Source organism: Nematostella vectensis, chromosome 7, assembly GCF_932526225.1.
Source record: "Nematostella vectensis chromosome 7, jaNemVect1.1, whole genome shotgun sequence".
Lineage (NCBI taxonomy): Eukaryota > Metazoa > Cnidaria > Anthozoa > Actiniaria > Edwardsiidae > Nematostella > Nematostella vectensis.
Window position 1 is genome coordinate 7,424,192 of NC_064040.1, and position 21,856 is coordinate 7,446,047.

At 41.4% G+C, this 21,856-nt stretch overlaps 4 protein-coding genes and 1 long non-coding RNA gene across 6 annotated transcripts; 3 read left to right on the top strand and 2 right to left on the bottom strand.

Moving 5' to 3' along the window:
• The first annotated feature begins 2 nt into the window (after window positions 1-2).
• On the top strand, window positions 3-5,712 carry LOC5520877 (spermatogenesis-associated protein 7 homolog). 2 transcript variants are annotated; one of them, XM_048729818.1, is made up of 8 exons: window positions 3-528; window positions 625-714; window positions 1,831-1,878; window positions 2,528-2,592; window positions 3,019-3,668; window positions 4,397-4,474; window positions 4,730-4,787; window positions 5,309-5,712. In XM_048729818.1, the coding sequence occupies exons 1-8, from the start codon at window positions 477-479 to the stop codon at window positions 5,369-5,371; spliced, it is 1,104 nt and encodes a 367-aa protein (XP_048585775.1). In that variant the 5' UTR covers window positions 3-476; the 3' UTR covers window positions 5,372-5,712. The 2 variants fall into 2 exon arrangements, with proteins under 2 accessions (XP_048585775.1, XP_048585776.1); XM_048729819.1 differs by lacking the exon at window positions 4,730-4,787.
• Window positions 5,713-6,571: 859 nt separating this feature from the next.
• On the top strand, window positions 6,572-10,031 carry LOC125556729. Its single transcript, XR_007312146.1, has 2 exons — window positions 6,572-8,265; window positions 8,555-10,031. It is a non-coding gene; the product is annotated as an uncharacterized LOC125556729 (long non-coding RNA).
• Window positions 10,032-10,105: 74 nt separating this feature from the next.
• LOC116604055 lies at window positions 10,106-10,645 on the top strand. Its single transcript, XM_048730220.1, has one exon. The coding sequence runs from the start codon at window positions 10,106-10,108 to the stop codon at window positions 10,643-10,645; it is 540 nt and encodes a 179-aa protein (XP_048586177.1).
• Window positions 10,646-11,943: 1,298 nt separating this feature from the next.
• On the bottom strand, window positions 11,944-13,698 carry LOC5520779 (cannabinoid receptor type 1A). The gene has a single exon (XM_032365766.2). The coding sequence runs from the start codon at window positions 13,414-13,416 to the stop codon at window positions 12,370-12,372; it is 1,047 nt and encodes a 348-aa protein (XP_032221657.2). The 5' UTR covers window positions 13,417-13,698; the 3' UTR covers window positions 11,944-12,369.
• Window positions 13,699-17,727: 4,029 nt separating this feature from the next.
• On the bottom strand, window positions 17,728-19,099 carry LOC116604056. The gene is made up of 3 exons (XM_048730221.1): window positions 18,759-19,099; window positions 18,470-18,705; window positions 17,728-18,380 (listed from the first exon to the last, which is right to left on the bottom strand). The coding sequence occupies exons 1-3, from the start codon at window positions 19,097-19,099 to the stop codon at window positions 17,728-17,730; spliced, it is 1,230 nt and encodes a 409-aa protein (XP_048586178.1).
• Window positions 19,100-21,856: the final 2,757 nt, after the last annotated feature.

The window sequence follows — 21,856 nt, forward strand, 5'->3', positions numbered from 1 at the left end:
CTCGAATATTCTCTGAGTTACAACAAAAAAAAGTCGTAAAATAAACTTTCGTGTCATCATCGTGATAAAAAATGAGCTTTTTTAATCAGTTTCGTAGGTTTTTCATATAAAAAAATGCTCCGAATACTCTTTATCAGGGAACTTGTATTTGTCGTCATAGGAACAGAACGGCGCGTTATGAGCCCGCGGTACCCAATCGAGAATGTTTTCAGCAAAAATAAAAGTGCATGTTGTTTATACCGAAATCGCTTTAGTTTTTAACGGATGCAACTGAAGGCTGGTAAAATTGCGTATCTGTTTATCCAGAAAGGAGATAAAGCACTTGTCTTTGGCATTGAAAGCGATAGAGCCACCTAGCGACAATCTCATCTGTTTGTAGCTCCAGGGTGAAAACATGACTTCGACGAAAGCACCCAGTTTCTTGAAATTATTGCCATTCTGTCTGCATTAGTTAAACTGAGAAAAAGGAGAAAATAATGTCCTCTCTTCCCCGCCAAAATCGTGGCCACTTGACGCTAAAAAGCAGTGGTAAGATTTAATGCGTTTTCTTTGGAGGTTTTCATAGTTTATAGGTCACTAAAAATTTAAATCAAATTCTAAATGGACTCTATATTATCTTCTAAGTTCTCTCGCCAACTGCGATGTCCTACATGGGACAGGCCATGGTACTGAATCACATGAATTCTCACTACAGAAGAATCTCATCAGCTAAAGGTTAGAGTCACTATGTGCTTCTTCACAAGCAGAGTGAAAATTCCAGACCATCCCTATATACTTAACAACAGGATTCTAGAGAGGGTTTACCATCACTCCTATCTAGGAGTACTACTCTCAGGGGATTTAAAATGGGATAAACACATCGCACAAATTACATCTAGTGCAAATCAGACCCTTGGGGTCATTAGAAGAAATTTTAGAACAGCCTCGGTAGACTGCAAGTCTAAACTCTATTGCAGTCTAGTTAGACCGAAGCTTGAATATGCAAACTCTGCCTGGTACCCGCACCTACAAAAGGATAAACACCGCCTTGATATGGTGCAGAGGACTGCAGCCAGAGTTTGCTAAAATAATTATTTGAGGGAGCCAGGGGTCGTAACAAACATGCTAAGAGAACTGGAGTGGCCATCCCTTGAGGGCAGACGGACTCTCTCTCGAATGTCCATGTTCCATCAGGTTGTTTATGGAACTGTGGACATTGAGAGAGAGCCCTTCTTGGTTCCGATGGACCGGCCTTCAAGGAATGGCAACTCCAAGCGCTTTCATAGAACACATTCCAAGTGCAACCAGCATGCAAATAGCTTTTTCCCGTGGTCTATAAAATTTTGGAACAATTTACCAGGTCCAATTACCGACATAAAAGAAAAGGGCAAATTCAAAGAGAAGCTTCAGCAGCATTTAATTGATAATGGCCAGTGGTTCTAGTATTCAAGTTATAAATTAATTAAGCTAAATTATTTAATTGAATTACTTTATTGAAAATTATTTTATAAATTTATTTTACAAATTATAAATATATTGTATAAGTTATGTAAATTATTACAGATCTGTATATTTTTACCTTGTATTTATTTATACTGATGTGATACCGACATGGTTTTATCAGTTAATAAAGTAGAAGTAGAAATTTGTTTTTAGAAGACACTATGTCACTTGGAGTGGTTTACTTGAAGTAGTTGTGTCATTGTTGTGCTTTTTCTCCTTTAGTGATAAAATTGATTATGCAATCGATTCATTGTTAAAACAAAAATACAAATACTTTCTAGCTCTGACTCCAATCTCCTATAACCCTATTAAAAGGTAAAACTAAATATAATTTTCAATATCCCATAGCATCTGTTGACACGTCTGCTCCTAAATCCATGAAGAAACATATAAGAGGTAATGGTGATTTTTAGCATATAAACATGGAAAAATATGAATACCATTATAGCTCTAGACGCTATGTACCATTCCAGAGGCCTAAAATTCACAGATTTATCTTTTGCCATTTGTTTTATATACATGTGCACCCCCCCCTCTTTAGATGGTACTGCCTTCAGAAACTCCTGGATTTGCCTCTATATCCTTGAGTAGAAATTTTCACAGAACATGTTCTGCCAGCCTTTGAATGCGAAAACCATTGTTTTAAAGTAGTGTACCTTACAATTCATGCTGCCCATTCTTAGGTAAAAAATATTACCTGATCCTAGAGCATATTTGTCAATGATTGCATGACTAGAACCAGTTCCTAGAAAGCAGGATAGCGCTTATCCAGGGCTAAATACAGCTATCTTGACATTCGATTGGATAAAAAGGGCATTCATCCCTGGTATCCTGGTATCGCTGGCATCCCGGGCATTCATCCCTGGTTAACCTGGTTTCTAGGAACCTGGCCCTGAAGATCTCTAACACAATAAAAGTGTGCTACTGTAAAATACATTCATTAAGAGTCTGACGAGTGGGGAGCATTGTACGCCCCTATGAAGCAAATTTGTCCATAAAGAAGCCCATTTGATTATATTTATAAGTATTTATTTGCATTTTTTAGTTAAAGACCAAAAGAAAAGAGAAATATTAAAGAGTGGTGGGTCCACTCCAGGAAGAAGGACAAGGGTGAGTAGAATCAGTGGTGTGTCTGGTAGAAAAAACAACAAAGGGCGAAGTCCCCAGTAATTCACTGACGAAGGAATAGTTGTGTTAAAATCATTGTGTTAAATCTCTCACATCCACAGCCCTCCTAAGCCTTCTCTAGACCCTGTCTCTAGACCCATCTAGATCTACATATATTTTTATCCAAATACACTGAACATTCATTCATAACTACTGAAGTTCACCCTGGGGGGAGACTCTCCAGAAAAGTAGACGGGGGTGATCGTCACATCATTTAGGGTATACAATTTTGACCAACTGCCATCCTTCTGACCTACTGATAAGGAGAAAGTGTTCCTCGGCATTATAGAAAATTAACTGACATACAGCCATGCTTTTTTTTGTTTGACACTATAAGCAATGAGAGTACTGTATTTTTCCCACTCTCAGAGTGCTTCTCTTGAAAATATTGCAAGTCCCCTGGTACAGTCACCTCACCCTCAGTCAAATCGGTGGCATCAGAGAAGTAACAGTGTCACTTCAAGCAGGAGAGAAAGTGTGACGTCTGAACAAGAATATCAGATGGAAACTTCAAGACTAGACAAACAGATGAACTCTACTGCTGCCTCACTGAGCAGGCCAAGTCCTAGGGAACTGCATTTAGACTTGGGTAAAACTCTCAAGAAATCATCCCCCATGAAAAGCTCCCCTAAACCATTACCAAAACCATTAGTTTCTCATAACAGATGGAAATCTGTACAAAATAACAAAATGCAAACACCTGTGAGGCCATCTAATGAGGAACAAAGAAAAGTGAGAGTACAAACTACAAATCATGAAAGACAACACAATGTTACTGCTGTTGATAGTGCACAAGACATAACACCAAATGGGACAATAAATAATTGTGAAAAAGAATTAAGCTCTTACCAATCAACCCCACAAAAGAGGGAAAGAAGGTTATCAGGATCTTATATGAGCTATGAAAGTCCACGTCTTCATTACTCTTCAAGTCTCAACTCAACCCGACTGTCTTCAAGACTAGAGACACCCTTGCAGAGAAGGCTGAGAGATGAGAAAGAAATGGAAACAAAGTTGTGGTGAGTAAATTAATTCATTTTTTGCAGCAGTTTGACAAATGGGTGCAGCTCCATGTATTACATAATCCAACACCAGTTAGAAGCATAGTTTAAGGGTTGGGTACAGGGAGTATGTGCACCCAATCCTCTAGAGCTTTAAAAAATGTGTTTTTTTTTTAACAAATAAAGTAGTTTTATCTTTTGCATCAAGATCTATGTGTGTACACATCCTTCCTCTTAAGCAAATTTTGAGTACAAGCCCACAAGGAGAGATCTAGCCTGTGTAGTGGGTGTTTGCTTGAGTTTCAATGGGCTAAAATTGTGCAGGGTTGTTGCATGGGGTGTGGTCCTGGGGCATGTGCCCCCTCCCCCGATATTTTAAAAAAAATTATAAGGAAATGACCAGTATGGGCGTGGCTGTGTCCCCCCAATTTTTTTTAATGTTTCTGTATTGTGCCACCCTCCAATCATTCGAGGGAGGGAGGGAAAGAGAAGTTTCATTCCTACACCTTCCCCTTCTCAATTTTTTGTTCCCATCCCACTTTTAGCTGAAACCCACTGAAACGCTTGCTATGCAGACTAGGAAAGATCTAAATAAAGCTTACATATTGCTGAAGTACCCCTATTTTGTACTCCATGTTCTGAATTCTGTATCTACCTAAAAGAATTGTATGTATTCAAGCAGAACTTACATCAAAAGATGCAAAATGCTTAATTTGCTTGAGTCATACTCTGTTTTGTGTAATCAGGGAAGAAGAGCAACTTTACATGCAATTCATATCGGATGTGACTTCAGATATACTTGCAAGGGGAATTTTCACCAACAGGTAAAAAAAAGACAAACATACTGTAGCTACACAAAAAGGCAAAAAGGCTACCAACCAACCACCAGCATATGCCTAGATAAATCATTGATATGTATTAGTTTTTTTTTACCCCAAAACTAAACCTTAGCGTATAATAAAGAAGATCTTTTCAAGTCACTGGAAATCTTTAGACCTCCGTCATGCTTATATATGTTTGTATCTGAAAGTCCCCTATGCTGATTTGCCGATAACAATCTATACTTGTTTTTTCTTTAGAGTTTTGGATAAAGTATTTGAGAGTCATATTGATCAGAAAAAAGATGAACTGAATGAGGTAAACCCCCATTTTAATTAAATTTTCTCCAGAGCAGGTTTAGAAAATAATAAAGGGGAGTGCAGTATACAATAGATGCAACATCTTATACAAAAGAAAAAGGTATAAAAAAACTTCTCTTTCGCATCTTTTGGTTAAACTCAACACAATAACTTTTTGCTTAGTTTCAGCTTGATCCATTCACAAACAACTCTGAGCTTCCCATTTTGATTTCATAAAAAAGGGCAGCTGATGACAAAGTATTTATTCTTTACTCATAAATTGAGCCCCAATTGTGTGATGCCAAACAAAAAATCACACCTACTCATGGAGCGAATTCCGAACCTGAAAATTCTGTACAGATTTTCATCAAAATCATACAAACATATAAGGGTTGGGGGATCTCTGAGAAAATTCGCTTTGCTTGGAGGAAAAGAAGGATTCCTAATTTGGAGCTGCATAAAAGCCTTTTTATTTTTTTTATTCTCTATTTTTTTTAAGCTATAGGCATAGCCTTATCATTATTTGGGTCCATTTTGTAGGATCGCATGAGAGAAATGATCGCTCAGCTAAGAATCGACTTGGATGTTGGCAACCAGTCTTGACAAAGGCATTTCCATACAGAGAATGTTGACTGTTGCTTTGGTAACATTGATATCAGAGAGCCCTCTGTCTCGTCATATGATCATCATTTGGGCAAATTTTTTTCACATGGACGGAGAAGGTCTCTTTTATATTTGTTATGGTAATGTCTGAGAAGTCTACTAGACATAAGGCCGTGCCAGCGAGAGACATTCTGTTGACAGTTGCCGTGGTAACATTGGATAAAAAAAAGAAATACATTCAAGTGATGCATACTCACAATATTTATTTAGCAATTTAACAACCTAGAAATCATATTAGAATTCATTTTATTAAAATCAATAAAAAAACAAACACAAAAAAAGATGTTTTGTTTCTTGACTATCACAGGTTTAAGAACGGTCCACTGGAAAAAAAATGACCATAATACTTTTAGGCTAAGTCTAAGTTCAAGCGTCATATTATCTATGAGCTGTTTTCAATGCAAATGCGTGCAAATGACGATGGAACAACCGACTTGATTCATTTGCATGCATTTGCATTGCATTGCATTTGCAGGATAATAATCCCATAATCCTGTAGCGATCAACATCCGGGGAACTTAGTTTTACGGCTTTTCCCTCTAATTAGCATACAAGCGCGTCAGTATCATTATAGACGTTTTATCCGAGATTTATCCGTATTTATATCAACTTTATAAGCGTTTACTCTAAATTTTGCATAGTTGTAAACTACGCCAAGATTAAGTAAGAATCCTTGGCTTCCTTCGAAGAAGGCTAAGCGAGGAAGAAAGCCCAAAACATAAGGTAAAGTTGTTTCCATTCGCGGTCTTTTTAATTTTTCCGCGCTCTCCTTTTCTTCGGTGCAAGCTCGCTTTGGTCTAGGCATCTTTCTTCACTTGCACGACTAGCGCTATGACATTTGAGCGCCTAAGGGTTTTCCCGCTGCGTGTAGAGCGTGCAATGTGATTGGTTGCCATACGCGGCTCTATTTACTCTTCGTCTGTCATTACTGTCACGCTGCCTCTAATGCTTACACAACTTCAATCCCCGATATCTCGCAATCAAATTTCACCCCATCTTAATCTAAATATGTGAATTAAAGGTACACTTCTAACCGCCCGATTCCTGTGCAACTTGGCAAGCGTCTAGTAAGATAGTGTTCTGTCACACCGTGCCGCGGATAATCAATAGCTTTTTTTGCTACGGACTTAATTAGCGCGTTGTAACCAAAGAAGCATAATTATTCCACGTCTAACTTTGACCCTTGATTTTTAATCAACGAGGCTGTGTGGTTTCAAATGTAGACACGGTTTGTCAGTTCAGTACATGACGAAAGATATAAACAGATCCCGGGAGGTTACGCGCTTTTGGTGTGTATAAATAATTCGCATGTTTAAAAGTGGTCGATTTCGCACTTCGGACCAGGCAAAAGCACTCAAAATTAAGCGCGTATAAAAAATGATTATCTTAGGAGGAAAGTATAATCATTAAGCTTTAAATTGATATATAGTTTGTTGGCATTTGCTTTAATCCAACGCGAGCGATTTTGCCGGGACGATCGGGGTAATTACCGCTTGGGTCTACGGTCCGAAACGATGTCAACGAATAAAAGTTGTGCTCAAGACAGTTGTGCCCAGCTGCGCGTGCGCAGCAGATCGGAGAAATGTTTATGCTCTATTGATAAATTACGTATGTGTATCAAACACATGGCACAAAATTTAAAAGAACAATATAGCAAATGCATAAAAAATGATATGTTTCATAGAATAATCTGCATAAATCCTAGCGATACTTCGGCAAGAAATAATGAGAATCATAAGAAAAGAAATATTCCTATTGAAACCTCAAACAGAGTCGAAGTCCACCCGCACCTGTGTGCCTAAGGACATTGTTAGACTCCTCGTCTAGAAGGACCGTAAATGGCGACCCGCACCTGTGTGCCTAAGGACATTGTTAGACTCCTCGTCTAGAAGGACCGTAAATGGCGACCCGCACCTGTGTGCCTAAGGACATTGTTAGACTCCTCGTCTAGAAGGACCGTAAATGGCGACCCGCACCTGTGTGCCTAAGGACATTGTTAGACTCCTCGTCTAGAAGGACCGTAAATGGCGACCCGCACCTGTGTGCCTAAGGACATTGTTAGACTCCTCGTCTAGAAGGACCGTAAATGGCGACCCGCACCTGTGTGCCTAAGGACATTGTTAGACTCCTCGTCTAGAAGGACCGTAAATGGCGACCCGCACCTGTGTGCCTAAGGACATTGTTAGACTCCTCGTCTAGAAGGACCGTAAATGGCGACCCGCACCTGTGTGCCTAAGGACATTGTTAGACTCCTCGTCTAGAAGGACCGTAAATGGCGACCCGCACCTGTGTGCCTAAGGACATTGTTAGACTCCTCGTCTAGAAGGACCGTAAATGGCGACCCGCACCTGTGTGCCTAAGGACATTGTTAGACTCCTCGTCTAGAAGGACCGTAAATGGCGACCATCTTAGGTGCTGGAAAACTGGTGCACGACAAGTTGCGGATCGTTCAGATTTGTGGAACGGAGAACGTCTATGAAATTTGGCACAGTGATAGAGTATCTCGCACTGAGTAATTCTGGATATGGACCCACCCTAAAAATTGAATACTTGCAGTTTTACAGGGGTGGTTTTCCTTTTCCTTAATCCCTCAATAAAACCGTTACTTCACAAGATAGGGTCACAAAACCAATTCAAATCCCACTTAACCCCCCCTCCCTTTGTCCTTGATGTAATAAGGAATTTTTCGATGGTATCAGTGCAGATAAATTGGGTTTTCTCTTCGGTTTCAGTCACATTGTAGCTCATTGTTGAATCAGCGGCAAACAACAAGATGCAGATGCCACCGCTTTGAAAGCGCGGGCGAAGGAAAAGTAAAAATGCTGTTATTAATGGTCAGTTAATAGAAAAGGTGGGAATCAAAATAAACAGATAGAGCGCGGGTATTACCAAAGAGTCTCTCTTATTTCATACTCTCCTTGCGAATTGTATTAAAATTCGATTAGAAAACAGAAACAAATCAGTTTATGCCGAGTATTCCGTTATGATAATACATATACTCAAGCCAGCCATTGAGATAATATTTTCAGTTGTCAGATGAGGAAGATAAAACATTTTGACGACAATTGAGTCGATTCTATAACAATAACAACAACAACAATAACAATGATTTCTCTTTTCAAGAGATCAGACGGGGTGACCACGATGTTTCATTATGGTTTACTGGGAAGAAATCATCGCTGCTCACGAAACCGGGCATCTTCACGAGCGAAAATCATCGACCAATAACGTGTTTGAATAATATGTACAAGTGGTTTTCTTCGTGTCTCCCATAACCAACAGATGCGCATATGAACAAGTACGGTGCTAGAACTACTGATAATTTACATATCGATAGGATGGTATGTCAGGACAGCCAACGTGCTAAACGTAATCTCAGCATGGCATGGGTTGATTTGAGAAAGGCCTATAATAGCGTGGACCACCGCTGGTTGGAGGAGATGTTTTTTGCGCACCACTTCCCGCTCTGGCTTGGAAGGTGGATTGGAAGGCTCAGCAGTTCGTGGAATACTAAGATTGCAGTGAAAACGGCACGAGGCATGGAGGTATCGGAGGCGATCGTGTTTAGAAGGGGTCTTCCACAGGGCGACGCCCTTTGTCCGAGGCTCTTTACGCTGTGTGTGAACCCGATCGCGTGGATGCTGAGTGCAACTGAGGGTTATAGGATTTCAAAACCAATAGGTCAGACCATCACACACCTGCTCTACATTGATGACCTTAAGATTTACGCTTCGTATGAGAAGAAACTCGCAAGGGTGATGAGGAAAGTGAGCAATAGGGGACATTGGTCTACTTTGGAATGAGCGCAAGTGCTCAGTAGCTCATGCGAGGAGGGGAAAGCTGGAGACGGATACTGGAAGCATGTGCATTGGTGGAAGCAGAGGTTATTTAGAGTCTAATGAGGTGTCACATTACAAGTTCCTGGGGGTGATGGAAAATCAAGCAGGATGACAGTTTAGCTCTCGAGATCGCTAGCTAGGCCTGCATACAGCGAATATCAGTAACATGGTCTTGTCCGCTGTCGGATTTCAGCAAAGTGCTAACAACCAACCAGTTCGCCATGCCGGTTTTGGGCAACTTAATGTCAACTCAATGCTGGCCCATCGCCGAGTTGCAGAGACTAAGCAGTGAAACACGCAAATCAATCTTGGAGAATGGAGGCAAGCACCCTCTCGGATCGTCTACAGCACTACTGTACTTACCTAGGGGACTTGCTGGACGAGGGCGTAAGGGCGTCGAGCGAGAGTATGCGCAAACAAAAATTAAAGCTGCGGTTAGACTATACACCAATAGGGACCCACCCATGGAAGTTTTGCGGAAGTTCGAGACGAGAGCTGAAGAGAAGGGGCGGCGGTCGCTGGTCAAAGATGCAAAGAAATATGCGACTGAGCTCGGGTATAGTTTGAACCTGTCTCATCCCACACCGACGATGGTAAACAACCAAACCAAGGAAGAGGTGCCAGCTAAGTAGATCGGAGTGGAACTGAAGAATAAAGAAGGATTGTGCTATGGTGAGATCAGCAAGTTTGCTGATCAGAATGGAAGACTGCACCTACCAGCACCATAGCGGGCCAACATGAGCTATATAAACAGATGCAACCAACAAAGGTTTATCCTAAGAACAAGACTGCACCTACCAGCACCATAGCGGGCCAACATGAGCTATATAAACAGATGCAACCAACAAAGGTTTATCATAAGAACAAGACTGGGCCTAACAGCACCATAGGGGGCCTACACGAGCTATATAAACAGATGCAACCAACAAAGGTTTATCCTAAGAACAAGACTGGGCCTAACACTGGTGACACTATGTGCCGTGGGCCTAACACTGGTGACACTATGTGCCGTGGGCTTAACACTGGTGACACTATGTGCCGTGGGCCTAACACTGGTGACACTATGTGCCGTGGGCCTAACACTGGTGACACTATGTGCCGTGGGCCTAACACTGGTGACACTATGTGCCGTGGGCTTAACACTGGTGACACTATGTGCCGTGGGCTTAACACTGGTGACACTATGTGCCGTGGGCTTAACACTGGTGACACTATGTGCCGTGGGCTTAACACTGGTGACACTATGTGCCGTGGGCTTAACACTGGTGACACTATGTGCCGTGGGCTTAACACTGGTGACACTATGTGCCGTGGGCCTAACACTGGTGACATTTTTTGTGCGGCAAGGCATAAGAGAATCAAGCTCATGTTCTAGCTGGATGCAGTGCGCTTGCGCAGTCAAAGTACCTGGAACGTCAAAACAACGCGTTGAAGATCCTCTTCTCTGAAATGCTGGATCTAGTATCCTCAGTGACCCCCTGATAGTCTAAAGAACAACTGAAGCCTCTTTACGAGACAAACAGAGGAAAGGCATATTGGGGGGGGGGGGGGTGAATAGGTTCGCGGATCGGCGGATTCAGCCCCGAAATGCTCACGGATCACGGATTTTGATGATTATTTCAGCGGACTGGCGGATTTTAAAAATACGGCGGATCACGGATCTGTGTGATATTAGTTTATTTTCCGGATTGTGCATCCTTAAGTCTATACTGCATAATAATAGTAATTTTCTCCTAATAATAATAATAGTAATAATTTCTTTCTCCTATAGATTTAAGGCGCTTTACAGGTTTAATATTATGTTAAAATAATAATAATAAAATAATTACCAATATGTATTAGATAATAAAAAGATAAAAAAAATAACGTGAAAAATTTATTTATGATGCATAACTAAGATTTAAAAATCATTACGAATCAATTGCCAAAGACACGTATAAAAAGGAAAGTCTTGATCTTGGATTTAATCATACCTAATACTTAACAATTCCGGAGTTCTAGTAGGAGGGAGTTCCATATAGCGATTCTAGAGATTCTTTGTTTTTAAAAAAGGATCATATAAAAATTCAGGTTTCGAAAACATCTTTAAGCGGGAATAGGCAATTGCCCCGATTAATCAATTTGTCTTGTATTGCTTTCTGATCATATTTTCTCGTGTGTTGGAGCGATTAGTTTGGACAAGACGCAGCCTGCAGGGTATAGATGCTCTGTCTACTAATTTCAAATTAGATCAGGCTTAGTGTTTCTGCCCGGTCTCTCCGATTTTAATAACTCTCCCGTTTCCTGTTTTTTCACGTAGCATATATGACTTCCACCTGCTAGCAGAGAAAGGAAAACCGACGGGAAACTAAGTAACAAGACAAAAACTTAAAATAAATTTAATCTGTGAAATTTGAAGCGATAAAGGCTGCTTGCAATGGGGAAAAGAGGATCAAATCTATTGTAAATATTGACATATTACCGATCCTAATATTTTTTCGCGCGCCCTGGAATTTTACATGCACCCAGGGCCTGGAAATGTCAAATTGCGTCTTATATGAACATTGTTTTTTTAGTCATAAAATTGCTTTATTAATAATGTGAGAGATCTTATACAAGGACGTTTTTTCTTTTTTTTTTTTAAATATATCTTTATATTGGCTATATAGATACTGCTTGTTTTTTTGTTTTTTATGAAATTTACCAAAACTTTTAAGAACAAACATCGTTCCCCGAACTGTGGAAGAAAATAATTGTGCAAATAGTTTTCTGCGTTTTCCTTTTTATCGAATTATGTTTTCTGTGCCTAATAACGCCTTCTTCAGGATAAACCTTGGTTGAGTCGATGCTAAAATGTTCTTATAAAGTAAGGAACAATGCCAAACAATTGAGGGCAAAGAGATGTGCCTTCATGTATGCCTGTATGAACGCATTCAAACACGCTTGGTGCGGCCTCGGATTGAGAGGGTGGAATTGACAATACAGTATGTGTGATGTTTTTCTTCTTCTATTAGACGTGCAATTAAAAAATTAGGTGGTCTCACACTGGCTTGGGTTTCCGAGTTTTAATCACCAGGCCTTTTGCGTACGCGTTTGATCTGCATTTCTAGATTTTTCTCTCTAATTTGCTGTTTTACTTAACCCGCCGTGATGCCTTTTCCCACTTTGCGGGCGACTTGGCGCTTGACTCGTAGGGTCAGCCCCCGCCACTAGTCTCACCCATTTGAACTTCCTTGCCATATGATGTCTCAGTTCGCGAGATCGCAAGCAGTAAATCAGAGGGTTTGTTAACGAGTTGAGAAGCATAAATGTCTCAACCCAAGCAATAAAAGAAAACACTAATTCCGACTTAAGCAAGGAGGGCTTTAGAAGGAATGTCGGGACTAATGCCAAAGCCGGTGCATAGGTAACCATTAGCGCCCCTAATAAAATAATCGCCGTTTTTGCAGCTTTGTTTTCCTTTTGCTTCGTCTTCACATCCGCAACGGCGACGGCCTGTGTTTTCATTTGAATTTTCTGTCTACGGACCTCTAGTAAAATCCGCGAGTTCCAATAAACAATCACCCAAGTAAACACGAAGATATTGGATAGTGAGAAAATGTTCATCCAGAAAGTTAGTTTTTCGTCGGATGGGCACGAGTACCGGATGACTGCGTTGATGATGTTGATGATCCAGGACAGCAAAGAAGCGTGCGATAACCGTCTTTTCGTGACTAGTTGTGGGTACTCATATGGCCTTGTTATTGCCACGAAGCGATCGTAAGTAACAATGAGTAAATGGTACAAAGAGGATCCCGAAAACACATACACGCAGAAGTGGATGGAATTTTCAAGTGTACAGAGCGGGCCATATGCAGTTAGGTGTGTTACTTCTCGGGCCAAAAACAAGGGTTGGCTTGTAACACCACTCAGAAAGTCCGTGACGGCCAACAGGGACAGAGCTATGTTCGACTTGCGTACCCTCAATGTTGGTACTGTCAGTAAGGCCTTTAGAACGACCACGTTGAGTGCCGCCGTCCAAGGCAAAGTCAGGAAATTCACCACGGTTGCACTTATGGATGAAATCTTAGTGCCCAAGCCAGTGAAACTCGGGTTCCATGTCATAAGATTGGAGACAGCGCATTGGATGTAATCTTCCCCCATAGCTAGGGTCTTGTTGGCTACCATGACAAAGGAAAAAGAGTGAATATTCTAACTCTCCACGCTATTTATACTCTTCTAAGTATGGTAATGAATCTATGCCACTCTCATTACCGGTAGCCTGGCATGTTTTTAAAAAAAGATAAAGGTTTCTTCTGCGCGGAACATAGCTTTGACGGCTAGTGTGCGTCAAGCTTTGTTTTGGTTTTTTAATGCACTTTTAGGGGTGAACATTTAAAAAGGTGGATTGCACCTTTAATTAATACTCCCATTCAATTCTTATCCGATAAGTCTCTACGCCTACTTGTGTTTTAAGAACATTTTAAGATATGAACTGTAAAAGCCGTCATTGACCTTGTGACCAGAAGAAAAGGCTTGCAATTTTAGTGATCAATGCTAATCTATGGCATAAGAAAATTTGCTCGTTTTATAGCCCCTCTTCAATTAGAACTTTTTAGAAGGCGCAAAATAATAACCTCGGACCAACTATAAATTTTGTTATTATTCTGATACATTCATTTTTTCACATATCAGAAATGCATATTGTGTAAATTTTGAGTGAGGCGATACTTGATAAGAAAGTAATTGTGATAAATGATTTATAGGGCACTCTGAAGCTTTATTTTTATTTAATAACCTCATATCAACCTTATTGCCTCTAACGAAGTCTTCAAGTGTTCCATAAGCAGGAATTTTAATCAAATGAATAGTCGATCCTATATTGATTTTGAATGTAAGTAATATTTGACAGGATTTTACAGTAAGAATATCCTTCTTTATTGCACCTGTTCCTAGTTAAAATAGAATAACAACATGGCTCTTTTTAAAATGTAAAAATAAAATGCAAGGAAGTGGAGGCAGGATGCAAGGAAGTAGAGGCAGAATACGCCTTAAATTAGGAAATATAAAATATATTGTAGTCTCTGGTCGCCGCACGCTTTCAGACTCCAGTGCGCCTCCAATGGCACATAAAACTTTCTTTCAGATTTTATTGGTAAAACCGCTAGACCATACAAGCTTTGAATTTCGCCCTCGATAACAAATGACAGAACGCGACGCATCTAAAACGACACTCTCAGGTCGCGGCAAAAAGTTCGCTTTCTATTTAGATAATCCTTTCGCTCCTAATTCAAGCATTAGCATTAACACCGCTATTCAAGTAGTTACAGATACACTCTTTTTAAGAGATCTTTTTGAGCAGCACCCAGAGCTCTATCTTTGACGGGCTCCAAAAAATGGATCGAGCATTTTATCGGGAAATATTCATTATTCAATCGCTGAGCAGAAGTTTACTACAGAAGGGCTTCCGACATCTGGAAGCTCTGGGACACGCACGTCTTCGAAATCTTGGAAAATCTTCTACCTGCGGAAACGATTGCCCCCGAATTCCTGACTTGGGACACTAGAAAGGAATGCGAGCAAGGTTGCTGGCCACTAAATAGAGAGACGTTCGAGGCTCTGGAACCAGGGTATTTGGTTAACGACCAAAAATTATTTCTAGAGCAAAGTTTTTTTTTGTTATAAGTATAACCGCAAGTGGCAATTATTGTATTTAAAGGTTAAAGGTTAAAGGAATAATACAGTAGATAAAGCTCAACTTCGTAACTTTAACCTACATTTTAAAACTGAAACGAAATAAATACAAATTAGAACCGCACGGGAGTCCGCCCGCACAAGTTCATGTATTGAATTGACATTAAAACCTGTTGTGTTTTTCGCCTCACAAAACAGAGTTCTACTTCGTTATATATTTATTCAAGACTGTAAAACACTTAACTCACACTTAATTTATACACTAGATTTGCATACTCTTAGGTTCACGTGCCCCAAGAGTATTGATGTACTGAATTACGTAACAACAAGAGTCTCGCATGTATTGAATTCCATAACACGTCCCCACTAGCCTAATGTACAGTGTTAGGCGATAAAGTAATGTCAAATTTTACGCTTTCTCAAGCGTTCAGATCTTCTTGGCCTGTCCACACTGTATTCATCTCCCGTAAGCATCCGGGGGTTACGTCGTTTAAGTTTAGGCGAAAGACTCTGTTCTCCTTTCTTTGGGTCATGATCCATCGTGCATTCTGTGGTGCACGGCGAAAGACTCTGTTCTCCTTTCTTTGGGTCATGATCCATCGTGCATTCTGTGGTGCTCGGCGTGTCGTTAGGCTCGTTGTCCTCTGATGAACAGTATCTTGGGCGAATTTGCTCCACGTGTCGGCGCCAAGTTGGTCCTCTTGGAACTACTCTGACCGTGACACAGCGTGTTCTCTGTAACTTGGTGATCACAGCTGGAACCCATCGAGGATCTTGGTTACGTCGTGGTCCACAGTAGAGTGCATAACAGGCCATGCCAAGCTTATAGCGTCGGTCTTGTCTTCCTGCTAGTCTCTGCGCTGCCTTAACTGCTTGCTTATCCTGGCGCCCTTGTGCTTGGTGTGCTGGAGATGGTACCAGGATATCTATCGGTGTCCGGATTTGTCTTCCATTGAGTAGTTCACTTGGTGAGTATCCACACGACAGCGGGGTCCTGCGGTACTGTTGAAGGAACTGTTGTAGCGCGGCTTTGGGTGGGCCATCTATCTTGACTAACGATTTCTCAAAAGTTTGAACAAGTCGTTCTGCCGCACCATTCGTGGCGGGATGATATTGAGCTCCTGTTAGATGTGTTATCCCGCGACTTTTGGTCCAAAAAAGTTTGAACAAGTCGTTCTGCCGCACCATTCGTGGTGCATTATCCGTAACTAGTGTGTGCGGGTAACCAAAATGCGCGAAGTCTTCCTCCAGCCTTGGAAGATGTAGGGCTGGTCTGATGAATGCACGGATAGTTGGGGTAAGCATCCGTTACCAGTAGCCAGAGCTGGTCTGATGAATGCACGGATAGTTGGGGTAAGCATCCGTTACCAGTAGCCAGAGCTGGTCTGATGGATGCACGGATAGTTGGGGTAAGCATCCGTTACCAGTAGCCAGAGCTGGTCTGATGAATGCACGGATAGTTGGGGTAAGCATCCGTTACCAGTAGCCAGAGCTGGTCTGATGGATGCACGGATAGTTGGGGTAAGCATCCGTTACCAGTAGCCAGAGCTGGTCTGATGAATGCACGGATAGTTGGGGTAAGCATCCGTTACCAGTAGCCAGAGCTGGTCTGATGAATGCACGGATAGTTGGGGTAAGCATCCGTTACCAGTAGCCAGAGCTGGTCTGATGAATGCACGGATAGTTGGGGTAAGCATCCGTTACCAGTAGCCAGTTCGATCCCAGGAAGTTAATGGCATGATCGAGATGTACTCGACTCCATGGTTTCTCTGGAAACATCCAAGGATGGACAGGCGGCTTAGGCGGTTTGTTCTGATGTTCTGCAGATGTTTGACATGCCCGACTAAGCTCCATGATACACGAGATAATGAAGACATCAAGATAATGAAGACTCAGCGTACGGAGTTGACTCGTTCAAGAAGGTCCGTAACTTGTTGTCAGTGTCTGATGGATGCCTGTTCTATGGAGCTCGTGTGGTAATCCCAAAAAGCTTACATCCACAAATGTTGGAGATTCTGCATTTAGGACATTTTGGCATGCAACGTATGAAGCAACTAGCTAGAGCCGCTGTATATTGGCCTGGGATCGACTCGTGTATCATGGAGCTTAGTCGGGCATGTCAAACATGTACAGAACATCAGCGATACATTTGAGAAGCATACCCAGTTTTACACCATTCGATTCCACAACGGAACTTTGGGAGACGGCCTAGTGCACCCGCATTTCCGTGGTCAGCAGTCTTTCTGTATTCTACAGTGTAGTCATACTGACTCAACATTAGTGCCCATCTTGCCAACCGATTGGCAGCTAGTGAAGGAGTGGCCTTTGTAGGGCCAAACAGTGCCAGCAAAGGTTTGTGGTCAGTAACTAGGATGAATTTCCTACCATAAAGAAAATTATGAAATTTTCTGAGCGCAAACACGATGGCCAACGCCTCCTTCTGTATCTGGCTGTATTTCCGTTGTGTCTCAGTGAGTGTCTTTGATGCATTAGCAATAAGGCGCTCACTGCCATCCTCATATCGGTGAAATAGTACAACGCCAAGGCCAGCGCTTGATGCATCACATGCTATAGCGACAGGAAGTGACGGGTCAAAGTGTGCGAGGACTGTCTCTGCGCACAACATCTTCTTAACTTTATCAAATGCTGCTTGCTCCTCTGCACTTCACATCCACGGAACACCTTTCTTGGTAAGCCTGTATAGAGGTTCGAGTAACGTAGACAGGTTAGTCAAGAACTTGCTGTAGAACTGTACTGAACCTAGGAAGGACCGCAGGCCAGAGACATTCATGGGCGCAGGCATATTCATGACAGCATCAACCTTAGGACCTTTCGCAATCCCTCTGACAAGAGATGTCCCAAGTATTCCACGTAAGGTTGTGCGAACGAGCACTTCTCTAAGCGACATCGCAGTCCCTTGTCGCTCAGCCTTTGTAATAATCTCCTCAAATTGCTGAGATGTTCTTGAGCAGTTGCACCGCTGACCAAGATATCATCCAGATACACCGCCACTCCTGGTAGATCACACGTTAGCTGATCCATTATTTCTTGGAAATAACCCGGAGCGGATGAAATTCCAAACGTAAGTCTCATCTGGAGTAGAACACCTTGATGTGTACTTGACGCCAGCCTTTTCTGTGATTCAGGACCTAGCGGAATCTGATTGTAGGCATCCGCTAGGTCAATCTTGGTGAAGCCATACCCTCCGGATAATTTCTGCATCAGTTTCTCCGGTGATGGTATAGGGTGACGGTGTTGTTCTAACTGTGCGTTAACAACCACAGAATAATCTCCGCAAACTCGTAGTTGAGCCTTGTTCTGACCTTCGCGTAGAGGTTTTCGAATCGGCACTACAGGTGTACCATACTCGTAGAACTGGGTTCTTTTCCAAACTGTGCGTTTGACTCCTGCTTCATACGCTTGAGATAGGTCTTGTATTGCGAATGGTACCGCCCTTGCTTTGCAGAATAGCAGTTGCGCATCAGGTTTGAATTTCACTTCCAGTTCAATTTTCCAAGCTCGGGTTTGAACAGATCTGGAAATTCACCACACAATTTGTGACATTCCTCCTGCAACTTGAGTTTAGGTTTCAGCTCCTCAAACACAGCATGACATTGTTGGTCAGCGGTATTCAGTCCCATAAGCGTATCCGCTGATATACCAAGTTGCTTGATTGCACTCCGTCCCAGTAGATTAAGATCGGGTAACTCCGTTACATTGAAACCCAGCTCCTGTTGAGTACCCTGTGGATGCTCTGTTTCCAGGTTCAGCCAGGTTTCCCGGCTGAAGCACCAGAAGATTTCCCTTTTAAGTTTGGCTGAACTTTGTTTATTTGCCCTTGAACTGTTTCCTTAGCTACTTTGGCAGCGTCTTCTATTTCTATCGCCAGTTGGACAGCTTTAACAAAAGTGAGCTCATCATCTTTGACTTTGAAAAGGGCCTTTAGCACCGCTTCGTTGTTGATAGAACAAATGAACCTTGTTCTCATCGCTTCATCCAAAGGATCCGTTATAGAAGGAAAATCACAGGTTACTGCATCTTGTCGTATTCTTGTTACCAATTCGTGAATGCTTCCACCTGGCTTCCTTGTCATATGGCTCCAAAACTTGAACCTCTCCCGAACAATAAAACGCTTTGGGTGAAATTGTTCATTCATGTAGTCATGAATCTCTTTCATCGACAACGCATTGACCTCTTTGGATGGTGTTTGTTGACTAGCAAGATTTGCTAGCAACTTGTAGGTTACTGGTGTTTGGTTAGTGAGAAACACGAAAGTTCTTCTTCTCCGGCACTGAATTCGCTTCAGTAAATGTATTATACCGCGCCCAATAATCAGTCCAAAGTTCCGTTGTGGAATCGAATGGTGTAAAACTGGGTATGCTTCTCAATTGTATCGCCGGTGTCGCTCCCCCTTCCTTTGCTAAAAGTATTAGCGTTTGCATTTGCTCTTGATGCCGCTTTTCCTGGACATCCATTAATTGTTGCTGCTGATGGGGTTGTGCTTGTAGTAATTCTAACAACTTCTCTGTCGCCATTTTCACTCCAATTGTTTAACTTTATTGAAATAGCCCCCGTAAAATAAATTTACGCAAATTCGCTTCTAATCTCGTATTCCTTTCAAGATTCTTGAAGCCACAAAATCCAGTACAACTCCTGTAGTTATCCCATCCTCGTTGCCAAAATTCTGTTGTGTTTTTCGCCTCACAAAACAGAGTTCTACTTCGTTATATATTTATTCAAGACTGTAAAACACTTAACTCACACTTAATTTATACACTAGATTTGCATACTCTTAGGTTCACGTGCCCAAAGGGTTATTTTTCTCGCGAGTGAAACGTTAGAGCAAAATACCCCTGGGTTTCCGAGGATGCATTAAAACACATCAAGGGAGAACATGCCCTTGGACCTCGCTAAGAATGGAACATGAGAAATTTGCTTCCGCCACCTTAGCAGTTATAATAAATGATCATTCTTCAAAAACACTCTAAGCGAAAAGGGCAATCGTCAAAGACCATGGGTATCGTCATATTTCTTACAAATTGCATTCCTAAATAATCAAACACCCAAGCCCAGCAGTTGGCATTGCAATTTGTCATTGTCTATACATTGGCACAGACAACGTAAAATAGATGTAGACAGATTACCCATTGCATTAGTAGTAGGGGTTCTTCACGTGTTTTACCGTCCACGAGGACTGCTTTACAAGTGAACAAGTGAGGTCCGTAAAGTTTTTTTTCAGGTTAACACATTGACCCCTCAACCGGCCTGTACCGGCTTTGGGAAGTACCCACAACCCAAAAAATTCATAAATGCAAACTAAACACAACAAGATGAAGATACTCAGGCATCAGTCTAAGGGATAAATGGTCTTGAAGATATACATCCAACCAAGGTGTTGGCAACTACTCTTAAGCCAAATAATAGCACAGGTTCTTCGACAAATTTCAAATCGAAAAAGGAAAGAAAAGCAGAATCACCCCTCTCAATAAAACGCTCAAAATACCACACAAGGGAGAGAGATCAGCAAACACAGCTCAAGACACAAATAGATACCTTTATTCTGATCCTCCAGGTTAATTTCCATGGCCTCAAAACACAATGTCCACTCCTTGAAGGCTTGTAAAACAACGAAGATGCCTTTACGGATTGAAAAGCATTCTGGGAGATCCAGGAAAAAATTCACGAGGGGAGGGCCAGTCAACACTCCTCTCCCCAAAGTCAGATGGGTTTTTTTTAAGCCTTTTCACCCCTAAGCCAATTTCAGGTCATACAGACCCAGAATAGCAGTGTAAACAATTTTGGAATCAATTTGGTTTCAGAAAAGACAGCATTTAGGAGAGCTGTGGTGATTCATTAGAAAATTATTTTCTCATCCAGGCAAAGCCAAACAAGAAAAAATCATCATGAATCCACCTTTGCTTGCAAATATCCATAAGCAAAGCACTCAATTATGCCCCAAAAGACTTCATGATGTCCTGAGACACTCTCCTAATATGCTCATAGCTGTATTTTTGATGAAAAATACAAGCAACCATCAACTTGTGCTTGCTTCAGCACAACGACGAGGGATTTAAAGTGGGGAGCGCAAAGCACTGTTGGAAAGCTTGAATATCGCTTACTAGGTGCAGCTGTGTTTGACTTTGACGGGCTGTATAAAGAGTATGGGGAGAGGTATCTGTTTTCAGTCTGTTTTTTGTAAATTCAGCTCAAAAATAGCCAGGAGTCAATGGGTTAATGAAAAATAAATCTCGTCGAGATCGCTTACGGGCGATCGAATGCAAATGAAATAATGGCTGTAAGATCTATTTTTTTAATATATACAACTAATTCTAATAAGTAAACGTATGATTCCTCAACAAAATCTATGGGGCTTTTTACCATACAGACACTGTTTTTTCCCCGTAAATATCAAGAAACCCTGTCTTAAAATTTTTACAGTATATATAACAAACTTCGGACGGTCCCAGACTTTGGAAGCTTTTTAAAATTTTTTTGGAAATTCTATTTCTTAAAGAAGATTGACAGTATCGAAAAAGACGAATAAACAACCTATAGTGACTTTTTTTTAAGTCAATTATCACATGTGTTGCTGTAATTTGATTTGGAATTACTGATTCAAGTTTGTCTCCAGAGGTTAGTTTGATGCCGCAAGCTTTCAATAAGAAGCTTGCTCAACAGGCGCTTTTTGCATTAGAGACGGAAAATCTGAGCTTATACCCCATTCACACCAAAAAGTTAAACATGTTTAAAGGTTGTTTAACTAAACGTGTTTAGAATTTGGACCGTTCACACCGCGCGCTCCCCCAACTAAACATGTCTTAAAAGTGTTTAAACTATAAAACTACCTCACGAGGTAGTTTAAACTGTGTGTAACCAAGATGGCGGACAAAAATGAGTGCACGAAGAGGAGGCGGACGTGGGAACACGAGGAAAG